The 23,440-nt window shown below is 47.7% G+C and overlaps 1 protein-coding gene across 6 annotated transcripts in view; it reads left to right on the top strand.

The window, feature by feature from the left end:
* Positions 1–23,440, top strand: part of GRB10 (growth factor receptor bound protein 10) — a 200,408-nt gene that overhangs the window by 171,884 nt on the left and 5,084 nt on the right. For all 6 annotated transcript variants that reach the window (XM_082846937.1, XM_082846933.1, XM_082846934.1 and 3 more), the window contains 5 exons: positions 11,570–11,647; positions 12,610–12,726; positions 13,604–13,670; positions 13,883–13,970; positions 23,260–23,353. In XM_082846937.1, the coding sequence (XP_082703063.1) occupies positions 11,570–11,647; positions 12,610–12,726; positions 13,604–13,670; positions 13,883–13,970; positions 23,260–23,353 (444 nt within the window). The remainder of the gene's footprint in view (positions 1–11,569; positions 11,648–12,609; positions 12,727–13,603; positions 13,671–13,882; positions 13,971–23,259; positions 23,354–23,440) is intronic.

The following is a 23,440-nucleotide window of genomic DNA, read 5'->3' as shown; positions in this document are numbered from 1 at the left end:
TCCCGTTGCGGGGCACAGGCTCCGGACGCGCAGGCTCAGCGGCCATGGCTCACGGGCCCAGCCGCTCCGCGGCATGTGGGATCTTCCCGGACCGGGGCACGAACCCACGTCCCCTGCATCGGCAGGCGGACTCCCAACCACTGCGCCGCCGGGGAAGCCCCTCCCACCTCTTTTGAAACCGTTTTTCCCCCTTGCCTGTTGGAGGTCATGGGCAGCGCCGGAGTCAGCCCGAGACGGCGCCCCTGCCAGGTTGGCAGAGTCGGCAGAGGGGGGCTTTGGACTAGGGACCTGCACCATCTCCAGAGGCCGGTTCTTCGGCCTCCGAGGGGGGTCTTGCTGCCACAGACCAAGGAAACGTTGGGTTGCCTCTTTTCGTGGTCTGTAGTGAGTGCTGAGAGGTCCCTCCCCAAGCTTTAACCCTCCGAAACCCTTGCCCCCTAATAGTGGGTCGGATGTGCCGTGTCCCTGTGTGGAGGACGCACGTCGGAGACCTTGGGCCTGAAGCTGAAGTGTAAAGCTCTGCCCTCCCAGTGTCTCCAACTCTGGCCAGGAAGCAGGTCTGTGGTGGCTGATATTGGGCAATTTGGACGGTATTGAAATCCCAGGGCTTTTTTGAGAGGAAGGCCTTCTTTTGAATTAACCTAGACCTTCCTGTGCCTTGAAGTACCAACACTGGTATACTTTCTTTAAAAAAAAAGTATATCTCGAGCCTCCAGAGGAGAAAACTGGCTAATACCTGCTTTTGTTCCTCTACCTGCTATTCCATTGTTTCCTAAATGATTTCGTAAAGACTACAGGGACAGCACAAGGAGTACGAAGACGGTGTTAGTTACCTACCGGCTCCTTCCCACCCCCTCCACCTTCTAGATGATTCTTAAGCTGCCCTAGAGATTCTTCCCCACGAGCGAGGTCTTGCTTCATCAATACAGGTTTCTGTAGGGAACTCCCTGGTGGTCCAGTGGTTAGAACTCAGCGCTGTCACTGCCGGGGCCCTGGTTCAATTCCTGGTTGAGGAACTAAGATCCTGCAAGCCGCCCAAGCACAGCCCAAAAAAATAAATAAAATTTTTTTAAAAGTCTAAACCTCTTAAAGAGGCTAAAAAAAAGCACACAGGATTCTGAACTGAATTCCTTGACATGGAGAAGACAGTTACAGTGGATGTTGGGCATGACAGCAGCCAGGGAGCCTCAGCCCTGGCACACAGGCGTTGTGGAGTCTGGGGCCAAGAGGAGGCGTCCAGCGCCCAGAAGCAGCGCAAACACGGGACGGTTCGCCGGGGGTGCGGGGGCGTGCTGGCCAGCTGTTCAGAGCAGAGGCACAGCATCCCGGCTCTGGTGATAACACCGTGATGGTTGCTGCCTGCTCGCGCCTGCCTGGAGGGAGCTTCACGTCACCCCGTTTAATCATCATGAGAACCTAGGGGAAGGCGCGGCCCTCGCAGTACAGGTGAGGAGAGAGCGCCTGGAGATGGGCCAGCTGAGACTCCATGCCCCCCCCACGGGGGGGCTTCTTAGGAAGCCCAGGTAGAGCTTGGGAAATGGCTCAGGTGTGTTCCGCCCTCCCGTCTGACGGTGCCACCTGCCTTCACGCTCACAGCCAAACTCATGGCCTCTCTGGATCCCAGAGTCCAGGCCCGTGGTCCCTAAAAGCCAGTCCTCTGACTACTGAGAAGTTGGGGAGACATCTTCTCTAGTGCATAGCAAAATGAAACAGATACGGACAGTGCGGTCAGCTTCCCATGAAGCTAATTGTGCTCATGGTAACAGGTTTATTCTTTAATCTGAGACTGTGTCCTTTTTACTTAGTTAACCTTAAAATAAACTGTACAGAAGTCTGATGGTCTGATCTACCGTTCTATCAACAATATTTTATAAACTATTGTTGATATGGTGGTAGATCAGTGGTTAATTTTTGGTGTGTGTGTGTGCTGTCTTATTTGGCAAATTCGTTGCCAAGCCTTAAGACAGTCACAGATTTTTTCCCCCAAATTTGATTGCTTTGTGAAATCTGAAAGAATGAAAGGCCCTGATATAGACCTTCTCTCTCATCCTCTTCCCTGCAAGGTGATCTCTCAAGTCTAGTGGTTCCCAGATTTTATTTTTATGTAGCAGAACCCTTTTCCCCTTCAGGCAAAATTTTGGATAATTCCTCAATATGTGAAATAGACAAAAAGACTGAATTACATGGCATCTCAGGTTATTGGTAAATGGCAAAAAAAAAAATCCAATCTCAGCAGCTCTAACAGCAAAGACGGATCCAGCTCAGACATGGCAGGTGGTGTGGCCCCGTCATGACCTCAGCCGGGGAAGGGAAGGCAGACCCAGGGGGTCTCCCATCCACAGAAGTGACACATGTCACTCCCACTCACAGGCTCAGGTCCAGACTGCTCGCCTGGTCTGCCCCAGCCGCAGGGCCCAGGGAGAGTAAGCCCACCACATGACTCAAAAGCAGAGTCAGAAACTCCTGGCAGGCAGGCCAGTTACTAGCACACAGGTGCAGTTTCGATGTTTGTTCAGAAACAGCGGCCGCTCTCAGCATCCCCGAAGCGCATCTCACCCTGAAGCCCTTTGGAGACCCGCCTGCCCCATCCCTTTCTGTCTCCCACCCACACGCTGTGCCACGTGGTGTGTGAGCAACCCCTGGCCACCCTGTCTGAACTGCAAGCACAGACACCTGTCTTTTCTACACAGACAGACAGAAACAAGGGGGAATTGAAGTACATGGAGAGTAGAAATGAAGGAAGACACGTAAAACCCAGTCATTTTTAAAATGGGAAAACTGAAGACATGCTATGCATATCCACCTACTATTGTATTTTAAATCAAGATGAAATGGACATTCTTTGCAAAAACAGAAAAACCTTGAAATTGACTGAAAAACGCAGAAGGAGAAATTGAGCTACATTTTTTTAAAAAATGAGTTTCTCTAAGCTTTGAGGAATATTCAAGCTCAGTGCTGTGTAAACTGTCACAGAACCAGGACTTACACCGTATGCTGAGGTTTTGGTCACCTTCACACTTCAGGGCTGTGCTGTCCTTTCAAATCCTGGTCGGACGTGGCATCTTAAGTAGACACTGCAATTTGTTCTTTTTTTTTTAACATCTTTATTGGAGTATAATTGCTTTACAATGGTGTGTTAGTTTCTGCTGTATAACAAAGTGAATCAGCTATACATATTCATATGTTCCCATATCCCCTCCCTCTTGCGTCTCCCTCCTACCCTCCCTATCCCACCCCTCTAGGGGGTCACAAAGCACCGAGCTGATGTCCCTGTGCTATGCAGCTGCTTCCCACGAGCTATCTATTTTACGTTTGGTAGTGTATATAAGTCCATGCCTCTCTCTCGCTTCGTCCCAGCTTTCACTTGCCCCTCCCCATGTCCTCAAGTCCATTCTCTATGTCTGCGTCTTTATTCCATCCTGCCCCTAGGTTCTTCATAACCTTTTTTTTTTTTTTAGATTCCATATGTATGTGTTAGCATATGGTATTTGTTTTTCCTCTTTCTGACTTACTTCACTCTGTATGAGAGACTGTAGGTCCATCCACCTCACTAAAAACAACTCAATTTTTTTTCTTTTTATGGCTGAGTAATATTCTACTGTATATATGTGCCACATCTTTTTTATCCATTCATCTGTCGATGGACATTTACTTTGCTTCCATGTCCTGGCTACTGTCAGTAGAGCTGCAGTGAACATTGTGGTACATGACTCTTTTTGAATTATGGTATCCTCAGGGTATATGCCCAGTAGTGAGATTGCTGGGTCGTATGGTAGTTATATTTTTAGTTTTTTAAGGAACCTCCATACTGTTCTCCATAGTGGCTGTATCAATTTACATTCCCACCAACAGTGCAAGAGGGTTCCCTTTTCTGCACACCCTCTCCAGCCTTTATTGTTTGTACACTTTTTGATGGCCATTCTGACTGGTGTGAGGTGATACCTCATTGTAGTTTTGATTTGCATTTCTCTAATGATTAGTGATGTTGAGCATCCTTTCATGTGTTTGTTGGCAGTCTGTATATCTTCTTTGGAGAAATGTCTGTTTAGGTCTTCTGCCCATTTTTGGGTTGGGTTGTTTGTTTTTTTTGATATTGAGCTGCATGAGCTGCTTGTAAATTTTGGAGATTAATCCTTTGTCAGTTGCTTCATTTGCAAATACTTCCTCCCATTCAGAGGATTGTCTTTTCATCTTGTTTATGGTTTCCTTTGCTGTGCAAAAGCTTTTAAGTTTCATTAGGTCCCATTTGTTTATTTTTGCTTTTATTTCCATTTCTCTAGGAGGTGGGTCAAAAAGGATCTTGCTGTGATTTATGTCATAGAGTGTTCTTCCTATGTTTTCCTCTTAGAGTTTTATAGTGTCTGGCCTTACATTTAGGTCTTTAATACATTTTGAGTTTATTTTTGTGTATCGTGTTAGGGAGTGTTCTAATTTCATTCTTTAACATGTAGCATCCAATTTTCCCAACACCACTTATTGAAGAGGCTGTCTTTTCTCCATTGTATATTTTTGCCTCCTTCATCAAAAATAAGGTAACCGTATGTGCGTGGGTTTATCTCTGGGCTTTCTATCCTGTTCCATTGATCTGTATTTCTGTTTTTGTGCCAGTACCATACTGTCTTGCTTACTGTAGCTTTGTAGTATAGTCTGAATTCAGGGAGCCTGGTTCCTCCAGCTCCTTTTTTCTTTCTCAAGATGGCTTTGGCTCCTCAGAGTCTTTTGTGTTTCCATGCAAATTGTGAAATTTTTTGTTCTAGTTCTATGAAAAATGCCATTGGTAGTTTGATAGGGATTGCATTGAATCTGTAGATTGCTTTGGGTAGTATAGTCATTTTCACAATGTTGATTCTTCCAATCCAAGACCATGGTATACCTCTCCATCTGTTTGTATCATCTTTAATTTCTTTCATCAGTGTTTTACAGTTTTCTGCATACAGGTCTTTTGTCTCCTTAGGTAGGTTTATTCCTAGGTATTTTATTCTTTTTGTTGCAGTGGTAAATGGGAGTGTTTCCTTAATTTCTCTTTCAGATTTTTCATCATTAGTGTATAGGAATGCAAAAGATTTCTGTGTATTAATTTTGTATCCTGCTACTTTACCAAATTCATTGATTAGCTCTAGTAGTTTTCTGGTAGCATCTTTAGGATTCTCTATGTATAGTATCATGTCATCTACAAACAGTGACAGCTTTACTTTTTCTTTTCCGATTTGGATTCCTTTTATTTCTTTTTCTTCTCTGATGGCTGTGGCTGAAACTTCCAAAACTATGTTGAATAATAGTGGTGAGAGTGGGCAACCTTGTCTTGTTCCTGATCTTAGTGGAAATGTTTTCAGTTTTTCACCATTGAGAACAATGTTGGCTGTGGGTTTGTCATATATCGCCTTTATCATGTTGAGGTAAGTTCCCTCTGTGCCTACTTTCCGGAGGGTTATTATCATAAATGGGTGTTGAATTTTGTTGAAAGCTTTTTCTGCACCTATTGAGATGATCATATGGTTTTTGCTCTTCAGTTTGTTAAAATGGTGTATCACATTGATTGATTTGCATATTTTGTAGAATCCTTGCGTTCCTGGGATAAACCCCACTTGATCATGGTGTATGATCCTTTTAATGTGCTGTTGGATTCTGTTTGCTAGTATTTTGTAGAGGATTTTTACAACTATGTTCATCAGTGATACTGGCTTGTAGATTTCTTTCTTTGTGACATCCTTGTCTGGTTTTGGTGTCAGGGTGATGGTGGCCTCGTAGAATGAGCTTGGGAGTGTTTCTCCCTCTGCTATATTTTGGAAGAGTTTGCGAAGGGTAGGTGTTAGCTCTTCTCTAAATGTTTGATAGAATTCGCCTGTGAAGCCATCTGGTCCTGGGCTTTTGTTTGTTGGAAGATTTTTAATCACAGTCTCAATTACAGTGCTTATGATTGGTCTGTTTATATTTTCTATTTCTTCCTGGTTCAGTCTCGGAAGGTTGTGCATTTCTAAGAATTTGTCCATTTCTTCCAGGTTGTCCATTTTATTGACATATAGTTGCTTGTAGTAGTCTCTCATGATCCTTTGTATTTCTGAAGAGTCAGTTATTACTTCTTCTTTTTCATTTATAATTCTATTGATTTGAGTCTTCTCCCTTTTTTACTTGATGAGTCTGGCTAGTGGTTTATCAATTTTGTTTATCTTCTGAAAGAACCAGCTTTTAGCTTTATTGTTTCCTTTAGCTATTGTTTCCTTCATTTCTTTTTCATTTATTTCTAATCTGATTTTTATTATTTCTTTCCTTCTGCTAAGTTTGGGGTTTTGGGGTTCTTCTTTCTCTAATTGCTTTAGGTGTAAGGTTAGGTTGTTTATTTGAGATTTTTCTTGTTTCTTGTGGTAGGATTGTATTGCTATAAACTTCCCTCTTAGAACTGCCTTTGCTGCATGCCATAGGTTTTGGGTCATCATGTTTTCCTTGTCATGTGTTTCTATGTATTTTTTTATTTCCTCTTTGATTTCTTCAGTGATCTCTTTGTTATTAAGTAGTGTATTGTGTAGCCTCCATGTATTTGTGTTCTTTACAGATTTTTTCCCTATAATTGATATCTAGTGTCACAGTGTTGTGGTCAGAAAAGATACTTGATACAATTTCAATTTTCTTAAAGTTACCAAAGTTTGATTTGTGACCCAAGATATGATCTCTCCTGGAGAATGTTCCATGAGCACTTGAGAAGAAAGTGTATTCTGCTGTTTTTGTATGCAGTGTCCTATAATTATCAGTTAAATCCATCTTGTTTAATGTATCATTTAAAGCTTGTGTTTCCTTATTTATTTTCATTTTGGATCATTTGTCCATTGGTGAAAGTGGGGTGTTAAAGTCCCCTACTATGATTGTGTTACTGTCGATTTCCCCTTTTATGGCTGTTAGCATTTGCCTTATGTATTTAGGTGCTCCTATGTTTGGTGAATAAATATTTGCAATTGTTATATCTTCTTCTTGGATTGATCCCTTGATCATTATGTAGCGTCCTTCTTTGTCTCTTGTAACAGTCTTTGTTTTAAAGTCTGTTTTGTCTGATATGACAGTTGCTACTCCAGCTTTCTTTTGATTTCCATTTGCATGGAATATCTTTTCCATCCCCTCACTTTCGGTCTGTATGTGTTCCTAGGTCTGAAGTGGGTCTCTTGTAAACAGCATATATAGGGGTCTTGTTTTTGTATCCATTCAGCCAGTCTATGTCTTTTGGTTGGAGCATTTAATCCATTTACATTTAAGGTAATTATCGATACATATGTTCCTATTACCATTTTCTTAATTGTTTTGGGTTAGTTATTATAGTTGTTTTCCTTCTCTTGTGTTTCCTGCCTAGAGAAGTTCCTTTAGCATTTGCTGTAAAGCTGGTTTGGTGGTGCTGAATTCTCTTAGCTTTTGCTTGTCTGTAAAGGTTTTGATTTCTCCATCGAATCTGAATGAGATCCTTGCTGGGTAGAGTAATCTTGGTTGTAGGTTTTTCCCTTTTATCACTTTAAATATGTCCTGCCAGTCCCTTCTGGCTTGCAGAGTTTCTGCTGAACGATCAGCTGTTAACCTTATGGGGATTCCCTTCTATGTTATTTGTTGTTTTTACTTTGCTGCTTTTAATATTTTTTCTGTGTATTTAATTTTTGATAGTTTGATTAATATGTTTCTTTTCGTGCTTCTCCTTGGATTTATCCTATGTGGGACTCTCTGCACTTCCTGGACTTGATTAACTATTTCCTTTACCATATTAGGGAAGTTTTCAACTATAATCTCTTCAAATATTTTCTCAGCCCCCTTTTTTTTCTCTTCTTCTTCTGGGACGCCTATAATTCAAATGTTCGTTCGTTTAATGTTGTCCCAGAGGTCTCTGAGACTGTCCTCAATTCTGTTCATTCTTTTTTCTTCATTCTGCTCTGCAGTAGTTATTTCCACTATTTTATCTTCCAGGTCACTTATCCATCCTTCTGCCTCAGTTATTCTGCTATCGATCTCATCTAGAGTATTTTTAATTTCATTTATTGTGTTGTTCATCATTGTTTGTTTCATCTATAGTTCTTCTAGGTCCTTGTTAAATGTTTCTTGCATTTTCTCCATTCTATTTCCAAGATTTTGGATCATCTTTACTATCATTATTCTGAATTCTTTTTCAGGTAGACTGCCTATTTCCTCTTCATTTGTTTGGTCTGGTGGGTTTTTACCTTGCTCCTTCATCTGCTGTGCGTTTCTCTGTCTTCTCATTTTGCTTAACTTACTGTGTTTGGGGTCTCCTTTTTGCAGGCTGCAGGTTCGTAGTTCCTGTTGTTTTTAGTGTCTGCCCCCAGTGGCTAAGGTTGGTTCAGTGGGTTGTGTCAGCTTCCTGGTGAGGGGACTAGTGCCTGTGTTCTGGTGGATGAGGCTGGATCTTGTCTTTCTGGTGGGCAGGACCATGTCCGGTGTTGTGTTTTGGGATGTATGTGACCTTATTATGATTTTAGGCAGCCTCTCTGCTAATGGGTGGGGTTGTGTTCCTGTCTTGCTAGTTGTTTGGCATGGGGTGTCCAGCACTGTAGCTTGCTGGTCGTTGAGTGGATCTGGGTCGTAGCCCTGAGATGGAGATCTCCGGGAGAGCTCTCACTGTTTGGTATTACATGCAGCCAGGAGGTCTCTGGTGGACCAACGTCCTGAACTCAGCTCTCCCGCCTCAGAGGCTCAGGCCTGATACCCGACCAGAGCACCAAGACCCTGTCAGCCACACGGCTCAGAAGAAAAGGGAGAAGAAAAGAAAGAAAGAAAGAAAAGAAAAGAAAGTTATTAAAATAAAAAATAATTATTAAAAACAAAACAATTTTTAAGCAATTAAAAAAAGAAAGGGAGAAAGAAGAGAGCAAGCAAACCAAAAGGCAAATCCACCAATGACAACAAGCGCTAAAAACTATAGTAAGGAAGAGAGAGAGAGAGAGAGAGAGAGCCCTAGGACACATGGTAAAGGCAAAGCTATACAGACAGAAGCACACACAGGAGCATGCACAACACTCACAGAAAGAGAAAAAGGGAAAGACATAGCTATAGCTATAGCTAGATAGATGATAGATAGATATCGTTGCCCCCAAAGTCCACCGCCTCAATTTGGGATGATCCGTTGTCTATTCGAGTATTCCGCAGATGCAGGTACGTCAAGTTGATTGTGGAGATTTAATCCGCTGCTCCTGAGGCTGCTGGGAGAGATTTCCCTTTCTCTTCTTTGTACGCACAGCTCCTGGGGTTCAGCTTTGGATTTGGTCCCGCCTCTGCGTGTAGGTCACCCGAGGGCATCTGTTCTTCGCTCAGACAGGACGGGGTTAAAGGAGCAGCTGATTAGGGAGCTCTGGCTCACTCATGTGGGGGGCGTGGGAGGGAGTGTATGGAATGCAGGGCAAGCCTGCAGCGGCAGAGGCCGGTGTGACATTGCCACAGCCTGAAGCACGCTGTGTGTTCTCCTGGGGAAGTTGTCCCCAGATCATGGGACCCTGGCAGCAGCGGGCTGCACAGGCTCCCGGGAGGGGAGGTGTGGATAGTGACCTGTTCTTGCACACAGGTTTCTTGGCGGCGGCATCAGCAGCCTTAGCGTTTCATGACCATCTCTCGTGTCCACGCTGGTAGCCGTGGCTCGTGCCCGTCTCTGGAGCTTGTTTAGGCAGCGCTTTTAATACCCTCTCCTCACGCACCCTGAAAAAATGGTCTCTTGACTCTTAGGCAGCTCCAGACCTTCTCCCAGACTCTCTCCTGGGTAGCCGTGGTGCACTAGCCCCTTCAGGCTGTGTTCACGCCACCAACCCCAGTCCTCTCCCTGCGCTCCGACTGAAACCCGAGCCTCAGCTCCCAGCCCCGCCCGCCCCGGCGGGTGAGCAGACAAGCCTCTCGGGCCGGTGAGTGCTAGTCGGCACTGATCCTCTGTGCGGGAATCTCTCCGCTTTGCCCTCCGCACCTCTATGGCTGCGCTCTCCTCCATGACTCTGAAGCTTCCCCCCGACTCCGCCAGTGAAGGGGCTTCCTAGTGTGTGGAAACCTTTCCTCCTTCACAGCTCCCTCCCACTGGTGCAGGTCCCGTCCCTATTCTTTTGTCTCTGTTTATTCTTTTTTCTTTTTCCCTCCCCAGGTACTTGGGGACTTTCTTGCCTTTTGGGAGGTCTGAGGTCTTCTGCCAGTGTTCAGTATGTGTTCTGTAGGAGTTGTTCCACATGTAGATGTATTTCTGATGTATTTGTGGGGAGGAGGGCGATCTCCACATCTCACTCCTCCGCCATCTTAAAGGTCTCCCCTGCAGTTTGTTGTTCACTGAGTCTATATTCTTGTCTCCGGGACCAGAATTCCACTCAGCAGCTGTTTGAGTATGGGCCTGTTGGCAACAAAACTCTCTCCGTTTTTGTTTGGTATATTTTTATCTTATTTTCATTATTGAAGGAACTTTTCACTGATGGTTGAATCCTTGGTTAGAGGTTATTTTCTCCTGCATTTCACCCATCCCATTGTCTTCTAACTCCCATCATTCAAGTTAAAAAGTCAGCTGTTCCTCCTCTCATAGCTTCTGTGAAAGTAAAGTGTGTCTTCCTACGGTTGCTTTCAACATTTTCTCTTTGTCTCTGTTTTCCATGATGTTCCTGGGTGGGTTTGTTTGTTTGTTTGTTCGTTTTTGTTTCGTTTTTATCCCACTCCTAGATTCTGTAGCTTGGTGGGATTTTTTTAGTTTTGGAAAATTCTTGGCCCTTATCTCAAACATTTCTTCTAAGCCGTTCTCTCTCTTCCCCTCTCATGGGAGTGCAGTTGTACCTGTGTTAGACCTTTTCATCATGTATGTTAACTTTAGAAACGAGTACTGCAGGGCCTCAAGCTGGAAATGAGCTTACATCCATAAAGGACAGTGAGGAGGAAGATGCAGCCCACTTGACACCTGAGTTTTCTCTTCCTGACCTTGTTTCTTTTCTGTGTGGTTTGAGTGGGTAATTGGGGAGCGTAGGTTGGGATGTTGGGAGTGTCCGAGACTTTGCAGGACCCGTAGTGCTTATTTCCTGGGGAAATAAAGCATGAGCCACTGAGCTGCTTGGGCAGGGAGCCTGGTGGGTAGGAAGAGCGCTGGCTTGGGAACAGGCTCGTACATTCAGATCCTGAATCGCTACTTTACCATGACCTTGAGCAACTTGCTGTACTTCTTTGTGTTCTGTTATTTGTAAAATGGGGATAGAGTACATATTTCGTAAAATGGAGAAGATTAAATAAAAGAGCAGCATAAAGCACTTAGAAGAGAGCTTTGCCTGTAGCAACATTCAGTAAGGTTGTTGTTCTTCTCTCATCGTTATTACGCTGTTACTGCCCTGCTTACTTCCTGCCCACCCAGGATCCCAAGACAGTCGGCGGTAACTGTCTATGGAGTGTTGGCGGTGGCAGGCCCCAGAGACGGTGCTCTGTTGGGTGTTTGTTCTTGAGTTCACCAGCCTGTTGGCAAGGATTGCTCATTGTTCTGTATGACTGTTGCCCCCCACGGCCGTGGGTTTGCCACATCTGGGGCTTTGGGGGCTCCCGAGGCCCCCCCCCCAGTGGCTGACTCTGGCCTTCCTTTCCCCTTCAGTATGGAATGCTCCTTTACCAGAACTACAGAATCCCTCAGCAGAGGAAGGCCATGCTGTCCCCCTTCTCAACTCCAGTGGTAAGTAAAGCTGCCGGCCCCAAAACCAAGTTCCTTCTCAGCTGCTGCGTCAGCGTGCGCTGTGGACATCTCGTTTCCGACGAGGCTGACCAGAGAAGCTGCAGAACGAGCTTGTGCGTTTCAGAGAGGCCAGAATATCTCTCCACCTTGCGTTCCCAGAAGGTGGACCTGGTTGTCCCAACAGCATGCCTGCCGGGAGCAGATTCCTCTGCCACCCTCACCCTGTCCCCACGTCTCCCCGCAGGGTTGCCTCAGTAGATGGCTCCATTTAAGGGCTCTCTAGTCACGTGCTCACAAATGTCAACAGCAACTCTCAGCTCCACTGAGGAGCCGCCTTCCCGCCTTTGCTTTTGTCCATTTCAGCTGTGGGACCCGCGGTGCTGTTGACCATGACGCTTAAGTCTTTCTCTGTGAGAATTGAGACTGTAGTGAGTCATCTTGTGTTCTCAGGATGGACTTTAGTTCCCAGAGGTGCAGAAATGCTTCATCCTCTCAAACTATGATCTTAACAGTCCCTCGATGTCCATTCCTAGATGTCAAACTATCCCACAGAGCGAGTCCCTGTGTTTCCCTGAACTAACTTACCCGACTCGGCTGTGGTGAGGGCTGGCTTGCACTTGACGTTTCCATTTCTTTGATGAGTTTTAGTGCACGTTCGGGACCCCGTGAAACACCACACAGTCCCAGTCCTGTGGGTACCAGCCGCCTCACCAGTGGCCTTCAAATGCCTCGAGAGGACTGGAACGTTTCTTTGTTCTTCTTGAGAAAAACCCAAGCCATTTTTAGTCCAGGGGCACTTGCGGCACTGAACGTTCCATCTGATCCTTAGAGAGCTGGGGTGGTGGAGGGACTTGCCCGTCCGCTCCTGCCCCTCCCCAGGCACAGCCGTTCTGTGCCAAGGTTCCCACCTGCTCCCTGGCTGTTTCCCTGCATCTTAAGAACTCACGGCCTCTCGTTTCCAGCGCAGTGTCTCTGAGAACTCCCTCGTGGCCATGGATTTTTCTGGGCAAACAGGAAGAGTGATCGAGAACCCAGCTGAGGCTCAGAGTGCAGCCCTGGAAGAAGGCCACGCCTGGAGGGTAAGGCCATGGCCCTGTCCCGCCAGGACGGGCTCCCTCGCGGTGGCCACTCCACGCCTGGTCTGCCCCCCGAAGAAGGGCTGTGTGCTGGCGTCAGGGGGTGAGAGGCTGGGAGGGTGGGTGGCTGTGAGTTCTCAGCTGCAGGAAGCCTTGGCCCTCCTGGGCTCCTCCATGTGCCCAGCACCCTGCCACCCCACCACCCTCGTCCCTGGGCTCCCGTGGGGGGAGGGGCAGGGAGCAGAGCCCTGGGTTCCCCCGGCTCGCAGCCCCGTTCCTGCTGGAGTCTTCCGGGCAGACAGAGCTTGAGGCCAAGTATTCCGAGTGTGGCTCGACCTCTAACTAGCTTCACAGCGTTGGACAGTCTTTTTACTCTGAGGCCCAAGTTCCTAATCTCCAGATGGATGAATATCTCCCAACTTCCAAGCTTTTCTGAGCTTTAAAGACAGTGTACAAAACAAGCCCACAGCTCTGGCTCCGAAAGCCTCCCCCTCCTTCAGCCTCAGAGTGCGCGGAAAAGGAGAATGCACCCAAAGCCACGACCAGCGTTCAGACCTGCCCGAGTTCCCTGGAAAGTCTCGTGCTTTTCTCCTAAGATGTATTGGGAATTTCACTCCATGTCTTGTGTGTGACAAACACGTCTCTGCTTCCATCCTGGAATCCTTAGAAATATACTAGGATGGGGATGCTTCTGGTTTTGTTTTTAACAACTGCCGCCTGTAAGCTGTCTGTCCTTGTGGTCACGTGGGACTGAGGTGTCTGTCATTCCGTGGTCGAGGGCCCTGTCACCTGGCCAGCTCCCCGCCCCAGCTGTGTCCCAGGTGGCGTGCTGTTTGTGTCACTCCGCTGTCTTAGCGCTAACGCGGGATTTCTTTTGCAGAAGCGAAGCACGCGGATGAATGTCCTCGGGAGCCAGAGCCCCCTGCACCCTTCCACCCTAAGTACAGGTAAACGCTGGCATCTTGGCCTGATATTTTTGTACATAAATAAAATAAAAGAGCTCCCAACCCTCCCCGAGCTTCCCAACGTTGTCCAGGCCCAGAGCGCAGCACGAAAGCTGCGGCCACGGAAATCCGGGCCCCGTGTGGACCTGAGTGAGCTCGCAGGGCAGCCGCTGTGCGTGGGCCCCAGGCTACCCACCTTTCTCTGTTTCCCGCAGTGATTCACAGGACACAGCACTGGTTTCACGGCAGGATCTCCAGGGAGGAGTCACACCGGATCATTAAGCAGCAGGGGCTCGTGGATGGGTAAGGGACACGACGGACAGGGTGGGCGTCTGCTGAGGGTCTGCTGGGCTCCGCTCCTCAGAGCATCCTGCCGTGGGGTGCAGGGCTGGGCAGCGGTTGCAGCCTCGTTCTAAGGAGGAGCAGTGTGCCCAGGGAAACGAGGATGCTGCAGGGTTTGCACAGCTACGGAGTGGAGAGAGGGATTGCAGTCCATTTCTGTCCACACGCTAAAATCATTCTCTACCTCCGTGATGAAATTCGAACAGATGAAGAACGCATGTTGCTTCTTTTTGATCAGTAAGGCAGTGGGCCAGTGGAAAACCGTATCTTCTTGCCTACACCTTTTGCTTTCTGCCTTATATCATTGGCCGTTGCCCCAGCCACCCCAGATCTTAGTGACGCAGAGCAGCAAAGCTGTATCATTCCTCAGTTAGGGCTGCTTGGGTGGCTCTTCCCACCGGGGCCAGCAGAACTCACGTGCCTGGTGGCCAGTGCTGGCCGTGGCTGGGTGCCGAGGTGCCTGGGCACAGGTCTCTGGCAGGTTAGCCTGGGTCCATCATGGCCATCACGGGGATCCCAAGGGTAAGAGGTCAACCCCAGTGCACAAGCACTTCTCAAGGTGACACCCCCATGGTCAAGGTAAACCCGGCAGCCAGGCTCAGCATCACTGTGAATGAGAGGAAGCTGCCCCGGGTGTGGCTGCAGACATGTGAGTGGCCGTGACCGCGGCATGGTCCCTCCCGAGCTCAGCCCGAGTCGTGCCTCCACCCCCACCCCCACCCCCACATAAAGAGGCCCAGACGAGTTAGTTGGATGCCCTGGTCCATCCTTGTCGTGGCTGCCTCTCACTGGGTCTACTCAAAAGACAGGCTCTCGGGAGCTGCTCAACTCACAGCAGTCCTTTTGTTCTTCAAATCCTTCATCTTTAAAAAGTTTTATCATGGAACTCTAAAACTTCACATGAGGGAGGAGAGGGTGAGGAACCCTGTCTACCTCTTGCCCAGCTTCAGAATTTGCTCACCTGAGCTGGTCTCTTCCCCTTCCTACATTTTTATTATTTTTTTCTCCTCTTCTCCTCTTGGCCTTCCTCTTCTTCCTTCTAACTTTTCCCACTTTCCTTCCTCTACTTTTTCCTTCTTCTGAGCTGTTTTAAAGGAAACCCCCGACGTTCGGAATTTTTACCAGTAACTATTTCAGTGAGTGTCTGAAAAATAAGGACCCTTTTCTTTTGAGACAACCGTACGATCGTCGTTGCATCTAAAATAAACAAGAGTTTCTTAGTGTCCTCAGAAGTCCCATCACGTTCACACACACGAAGTCCTTTAAATGTAGTTGGTCTAAAGCAGGATCTACCTGTGGCGTCTGGTTGAAGTGTCTCTGTCTCCCTTAATATAATAGTAGTCTCCCCACCACTCCATTTTCTTTCTTTTTTTTTTTTATATCTTTCCTTTGTGGAAGAAGTAGGTCATTTGCTAATTGTGTACCTGTGGTTTCTTTGACTGTGTTCCTCTGTCTCCCTCGTTTCCTGTAAAGTGTGGGCAGAGGCTTGGTTAGACTCAGAGCCTTCTCCCGAGAAGGCTTCTGCAGAGCTTCGGGGCTGCATGTCTGTGCTGCCCACTTCCTCATCCCGGGCTGGGCGGGGGTCTGGCGTTGTCAGCCGGACCCCCAGTCCAGCTCCCAGCCCCCTACACCGACCCCGCCCAGGTTTATTGTTTCGTTAGAGGTCCCAGAGTCATTGTTTTCTAATTCTATTATTCCTTCATCACTCCTTAGCTAAAATCCTGTTCCTTGTCACATATTTGTTTTTCTGGGAAAGGTAGCTAAGTGCTCGGTTTTTCTCTTTGTCAGTTTTCAGGATCACGGTTTGGTGTTCTGCCATCTTCCGGTGCCTACAAATGAGGTGTTCCGTTTTGGTTTTTAACTCTCATGATGAACTTAGATACTATGTGTTTAATTTGTTTCAATCCAAGCTTAAAGTTCTTCATGTTCCCTATGCCCTCTTTTTGTCCCACGGGGCAGGCCTCTTTCAAGTTGGTTCCTGAGTTCTTTTGACCCAACACTAATAGCGTTTGCTTTCTGGTGTGACACATTCTCTTAAGGGCCCTAATTCTTTGTCGTGGAAAGTGGCGTCTGGAAACCAAATCGGTAGGTCTTTTCCATGGACAGAACTAGGACATAGGCTTTTTAAACTGAAAAATAGATTACAGGTTCACATTGATATTGCCAGTTCAAATGGAAAATTACAGGGTGTGTACGCCTTTGATTTTATTGTCTCTCTCTTCTCTTCCTCTGAAAAATCTTACTAAGGACAGTCGCTTACTTATTTGTTTCACCTCACTCTGTACTTGTCTGCTGTACCCCATATCACATCAGAAAATATTGATAATATGACTTCAGTACTACTGAATTCGCGCTTCTTTGCAGCCCTTTTGATCCTTAAGGAATAGTCCAGGCAGGTCATGTTAAAGTACCAACCTTAAGGTAATTCTTCTCCGTGGTTCCACCACCAAACTGCCACGTCTTCAGGTTCATTCCTCAGTTTCTGATTTTTGTTGAGTGGATCTGATTTATTTCCTCTTCCGTTTAACGCTGCTTTTAAAACTATGTAAAACATCGCCTTGGTTCCAAAGTCAAAAGGTATAAAACCAGGTACTTTGCCTGGTGACTCTCCTGTGCCCCCAACTCCACAATGGGTAAACATTTTCATCAGTGTTTGTTTGTTTATCCTTCTGTTGTTTCCTTTTAAAAATATAAGCAAAACCCATTTGTGTCTGTAGTCTGCCTCATCTTAACGAGGGCGTGTACTGGCCACAGAGGTCCAACCCTGAGCTTAGCTGCAGCCTGAGGATGCTGGGGTGGGATGGCCAGGAGGGCTGCCCCCTTCCTTGTCCCCTGCTGGGTTCTCTTTCACACGAGAGAGCTTCATTGTTTCCAGGCTTCTGTTATGACACACTGTGCCCCATCTTCATGTTTTTGCTAGTGTCTCTTCGCTGGTGAGTTCGAAGAAGTGGGACTGTTGAACGGAGGCTGGGTCTCTAGCATATGATTAAGGGCCAGTTTCATTTCCAATCCTTTTCGTGTTGCTGAACTGTTGGTACATACTTGCCCAGTTTTCTACATCCATTTTTTTGGTATATACTGTTTTTTTTAATTAATTTTATTTATTTTAAATTTTGTCTGCTTTGGGTCTTCGTTGCTACACGCAGGCTTCCTCTAGTTGCAGCGAGCGGGGGCTACTCTTCATTGCGGTGTAGTTGTGGCTCACGGGCTCTAGCACGCAGGCTCAGTAGTTGTGGCGCACGGGCTTAGTTGCTCCGCGGCATGTGGGATCTTCCCAGACCAGGGATCGAACCCGTGTCCCCTGCATTGGCAGGCGGATTCTTAACCACTGCGCCACTAGGGAAGCCCCTACATCCATTTTTTACAAACATTTTTTTCCCAGGTTGTCATTTGTCTTTTTGACTTAGCTGATGGGGGTTTGGGTTTTGGTTATACAGTTTTTCTAAGTATGGTCAAGTTTATCTTTTCTGTCCTTTAGCCTGTATCTTTCTGGATTTTTGAATCATAGTCATATAAGTTTTTCCTGCTTCTCAATCACAAAGGAGTTTGCTCATGTTATCCTCTAGAGCTTGTATTGTTTCTCTCCTCCCTTCCTTCCTTCCTTTTTTTTCATGATTACTTCCTCCTTTTTTGCTTGTCCATTTTTGTGTGTTTAGATCCCAGGTACATTGCAGAATTTATTTATCCCGGTGCACTGTTTAAGGATGGGTCTGATTTTTTTTCCCATGTGGCTGTACAGTTGTTCCAAACGACTTATTTGAAATGTCACTTGATCATAGAACAGTCCCTTTTAGAGCCTTAGAGATGACCCCTCCTGACTACAAACAAGATGCTTCTCCTCTGAACTTTCTGCCTAAGAGAGAAAAGCCTACCCTCTGAAATTCCTCTCTTAGTGATGTTCTTTGCCTGTAGGTTTGTGTGTGTCTCCAGGGCTTCAAGGACAAGATGCTTACCCATTACAGCCCTAAATCCTATCCGAAGTGAGCCCTCAGATGTTCTCGTGGTGTCCCATTTACCGTATCATCTGTGAGATTCGTTCCAAGGAAGCCAAGTGGGTTTGCTTACCAGGTGACGTAAGTCGTAAGCCAATAATTCAAGAGGCAAGTGTGAGTAGAAAGGAAAGGTGCTTTAATCAGAAGAAAAGCCAGCAATCTGGGGAGAAGGTGGACTCATGTCCTAAGACCAACTCTGAAGATTCTGCTCAGCCATGACAGTTTTTAAAGGGAAAAACGGTGACAGGTGGAGAGGAAGAGTCCCAGTGAGTCATCGAGGCAGGAGGTTGGGTTCTGCATCCTTCTCCATTGCATGCAGACTGACTGATTCTTCAGATGTTATCTTGCCAAGTGATCTGCCTGTATTGCTAAGGGGGCTATTGAGGGTAGAGAGCCAGTCATTTTTTAACTGCTTCATTCTTACCTCTTTTTATCCAGGAAAAGAATCAGCAGGTTAGACAAGGCACGGTGTGCGTTCAGGAGAGCATAGGTCAGGAGTTAGTTTCAATTGCCTAGTGATTCGTTCCTATAATTAGGTTCTTTTAACATTAGAGGGGGACAGAAATGGGCCAACAGGAAAGGGGCAAAAGAGCTGCTTTTGACAATGCCAGAGAAGTGAAGGTTCCACAGGACGTGTCACTTGTGGCCACAGCATCCCTCCTGGGGCCCAGGGCAGTGGCACCTACATCCCTGGGGGGCTGACACATCCAGGTTCAGGAAGGGGACGCGGGGGACCAGTGTGTTTTGAAGAAGCTTCCCCAGTGGTTGTGAGCTCAGGCCCAGCCGGCCCACTTTGCGTTAAAAGGAGCTGTCCTCGGGCAGGGGAGCCTGGGGCGGACAAACCGTGTCTGTCTTTCAACTTTTCCTGGAGTCTAGCGCCAGTTGGTGAGGTTGCCTCTGTCCAGCCTTGGTGAGAAGTGCGGGCATCCCTCTGCCACCTTTCCTCCCCCCGCCTGCCTTGTTTCTCTCTGTCCTCCCTGGGGTCTGAGTTGCGTCTAAGGTTATCATTTTCAATCCCAACATCCGGCTGCTGGCGCTCTAGCAAACCAAAAGGCAGGGTGATGGGACATGGCCTGAGGTGTCATTGCAGTGATGCCACATCGTCCGTTCATCCCCTTGTTCAGGGCGGAAATGTGCTGGGAAAACAAGGTAAATTAAATCATCAATTCCTAGTCCTTACCCCTCCCTGCAGAGGTAATGGAGGGAAGCCAACGTAGAGAGTCGGACAACAAGCAGAAAACAGCGCTGGAAGGCAGGCCAGGACAACCGTTACAAAACCCCGCTTCCTAGACCTTTAGCCTCAGATCACTGATGGAGTTGGGGTGAGGGGGGCTGGGAAGAGACAGCAGAGCCTGCAGTCAACCCGTGAGGCGGCTCTGAAGTCCGCTGGGTCCGGGCACCCCCCGCAGGTGACCTGTGCGCGCGTGCAAGCACGGGTCTGTGCACATGGGTACGTGTGCGCGTGTTGCGCTCACACCCCTGGGCCTGCAGGGCCTGCCGCGGGGCCGGCACTCGCTGGCTGCCCCCTTCCTTCCCCTCTTTCCGCTGACAGCCCATCCCAGAGCCTGGGACGGAAGGAGCTTTTCAAGGGGCCAGTCCCGCGCTGTGGGCCCCCCTGCGGCTCTTCCCCCGGGGCTCCTGCTGGGACCTGCCGCGTTTAAGGCTCTGTGCCCCCCGTCCCGCCCCTGCCTCATTCACACTCAGGGTCAAGCCCCGCCACCCCCTTCTTGTCCCCTGTGCCTGTCTGTCATGAGCTGGTCCCTCTGTCCGTGCCCCAGGCCCCTCCGCTGGGTGGAAGGCAACGTCTTTGTCAAGACTTGAGTTCTTTGCAGCTCTCCCTCCCCTGGGGCAGAGCGGGGTGCCGTCCCAGGGCTAACGCAGCCAGCTCAGAAAAGCGTAGGGTGCTCACCGGCCACGGAGGAACCACCTGCGCACTTGCTCCTGCTGTGCCGGCGCTCCTCCCTGGCTTCTGCTGGCTGTGTGACCTTGGAGAAGTTGCCTGACTTCTCTGGGCCCTGCTGCCCTCACTGTAAAATGGGGCCCGTGACAGGGCCACTGTGAGTCCTGAGCGAGGCAGTGTGTGCAGTGCCAGGACTGCCACACACCTGAGCTGTGCTATCGCTCTGATCTCCCTCAGCCCCTTTGTGCTTTCGTGAATGGACACGTGAGCCTTGGCTCCAGTCCTCACATTCCTCAGCACTTTCGTTCCATGCTCCATTCCGATGACCTAAGCAGAGGCATCCGTGGCATGTTAGCCCCCAGCCTGGTCTCTGCAGTAGCCATCCCCCGGCCTGCCCCGAAATCCCTGCGCCTGTGGTTTGCCGGTGGCGATCACCAATGTCTCCAGTGTCCACACTGACTACCCAACAGCCCTGAGCGTGTAGATGGTCCTGCAGGAGAGGCTGGCGAGGCAGCAGCCTGTGTGTCAGATCCAGGAATCTCGCTGACTCCTAGGCCCTACCCCCTTTCCTCCGTGTGGACGACCGTTAGGCAGGACCTGTAACCCCAAGCCGGCAGGGCAGCCTCAGGATCTCCCGGGTCACACCCCACACTGGAAGGCAGGCGGGCAGCGTCCTCCTTGGGGCTCAGAAGGAAGCATCAGGGGATTCATTGAGGGCTCAGGTGAGGAAGCACAGCCCCAGCTTCTCCTCCGGGAAGATTGAGCCCTGCCCATCCCCAGGTTTCTACTAGTGAAACACTCGGAGAAAAAGGCGCAGACTGGGAGGCGCAGACGCGCAGCCCTGCCCAGGAGAGGAGCTGGCCCTCTCGTCTTCCTGCCCTCGGGCTCCGCCGACGCCGAGCGGATCACACAGGGGCCCGGCTCCAGCTCCGAGGCCCCATGTCTCCCGCCCGCCTGGCCCAACAGTGCAGTTGCATCCCGGTTCACACCTCCAAGGTGTGTCCCGCAAAATGCTATCAAAGAGGGGCTGGTGTGTAATAAAAGATGCTGTAAAGAGTCAGGTAAGATAGGAAAACTCATGCTGGGGCCCTAAGGGTGTCGGGATGAATATCTACATTCTAAAGCCTCCAAGACGTCCTGTAGTAAAGTAAACCGTTTTTACCTTTTATAACATGGGATTTCCCGGGCTTATGTAACTGCCTTCCCTCTGACATTACAATCTAGAAACTGACGGTTTAGCTGTTTACCACCATTTGGTGTCTAATACCTTTAAAGTAGGTTTCCTCTCAGGCCATTTCTACTTTGTCTCTGGGATCAGGGCCTCTTCCTTTCTAAAGAATAACTTGGTCTTCCCATCTGATTCCAGATTTGTTCTGGAATCCATGTAAAAGCAATGACTTACGCTTCTTGGTGCTATTCTAAGTTTTAAAGTAATTTTTTAGTTAGAGTATAGTTGATTTACAATATTGTGTCGGGTTCAGCTGTCCAGCATAGCAATTCAGTATTTTTGCAGATTGTACTCCATTGTAGGCTATTACAAGGTAATGGGTATAATTCCCTGTGTTCCACAGTGCATCCCTGTCACTTGTCTAATTTATACATAGTAGTTTGTATCTGCTAATCCCATACCCCTAATTTGTCCCTCCTCCTTCCCTCTCCCCTTTTGGTAACCACGAGTTTGTCCTCTGTTTCTCTGAGTCTGTTTCTGCTTTGCATATGTATTCATCTGTATTAGTTTTTAGATTCCACATACAAGCGATATCATACAGCACTTGTCTTTCTCTGTCTGATGTATTTCACTGAGCATAATACTCTGTAGTCCATCCACGTTTCTGCAAATGGCAGAATTTCATCCTTTATCATGGCCGAGTAACACTGCATTGTATATGTGTGTATATGTGCCACAGCTTCTTAATCCAGTCATCTGTGGATGGGTACTTGGGCTGCTTCCATATCTTGGCTATTGTAAATACTGCTGCAGTGAACGTTGGGGTGCATGTATCTTTTCAAATCAGTGTTTTCATTTTTTCCATTTATATGTGTCCAGGAGTAGAATTGCTAGAGCATAGGGTAGTTCTAGTTTTAGTATTTAAGGAACCTCCATCCTGTTCTGCACAGTGGCGGCACCAATTTACATTCCCACCAACGGTGCAGGAGGCTTCCCTTCTCTCCACAGCCTGGCCATCACTTGTTGTTTGTAGACTTTCTGATGTAATTTCAAAATGTAGAAAATTTGCAAGAATCATATAATGGATTCTCCTGTGTATGTGTTACCTGGGCACCTGAGTCGTGAACCTTGTAGCACCTTTGCTTTGTCATGTTCTCTCTCTCATTTTTTTATCAGAACCGTTTAGGAGTCAGTTGTAATTATTTCGATATAAAATTTCTAAAGACAAGGACTGCTCTTAGGCAGCCACAGTATCATTATAAAACGTAGGAAATTAACGTGAATGCGGTTCGGTCACCTGACATCCACTTAGATTTTACCAGGGGTCCTTGCTGTGTCCTTCATCACCAAGGAAAAGAACTTCTTGGCCTCAGTACCGCCCTGGACCAGCCCGTGCCCTGTCTGTCCTGTCTTGACACTTGGAGGAGCCAGTGAGGACAGAACGTGCCGGGTTTGGCCGTCTGCTCACTCCCTGGAGGTGACGCTGGGTCACCTTTACTGCATCCCGTCAGGAGGAGCTGGGGTGGATTGTCTCATTCCTGGTGGTGGTAACTCGAATACCTGAAGGTGGTATCCGCCAGGTTTGTCTATTGGAAGGTTACTGTGTGTCCCTCTGTCATAAACGTTAGGCGGTAGATGCTGAGACTATGAAAATATTCTGTTTCTCATCAAACTTTGATGCTGGTTTCAGCATCTATTAAAGATCTCCTTAATCAAGTGGCCAAATAGTGGTTTTCTAATTCATCATCCTCCTCTGTTTATTTAGCTGGCTTTCTGCTCTTAGGAAGAGCTTTTATTCCTCCCCTATGATTCATTTATCACACCAGTGCGGACTCACGGATTCTTGTTTTGGTCTGTGGGTTATAATCCATCCGTTCTGTTAAGGTACTTGGGCGCCCCGATTGGCCACATTGCCTCTGGGGCCAGCTTCCTGATTTTCTGGCACAAAGTATACCAGCGTCACCTTGTACCTTCCCTGCCTCAGCCCTAGAGGTGCGGTGTCCCCAAGGAGCCCAGGTTCCTTTCAGTGGAGAGTGACAGAAAGCACAGACTGGATGAGGAGGGTGGTCTAGCTCTACAGCTCACTCAGCTCCCCAGACCTCCTGAAGCATCATATATACATACAGATTCATATATATATTCAGTCTGGACTTTCTGAATTAACAGTTAATTGACTCTTTCCATTCCCAGGCTTTTTCTCCTCCGTGACAGCCAGAGTAATCCAAAGGCATTTGTCCTCACGTTGTGTCATCATCAGAAAATTAAAAATTTCCAGATCTTACCTGTAAGTATTGATGTTTTTCACACTAATTCTTATTCTTCTGTGTGCCGGTTTTGTTCTTAGTGCAATTTTCAAGGTCTCAACTAAGCA

Source organism: Leucopleurus acutus (assembly GCF_964270905.1).
Source record: "Leucopleurus acutus genome assembly, chromosome: 9".
NCBI lineage: Eukaryota > Metazoa > Chordata > Mammalia > Artiodactyla > Delphinidae > Leucopleurus > Leucopleurus acutus.
The sequence above is the reverse complement of the archived record's forward strand: the minus strand, read 5'-3'. Positions and strand labels throughout refer to the sequence as shown.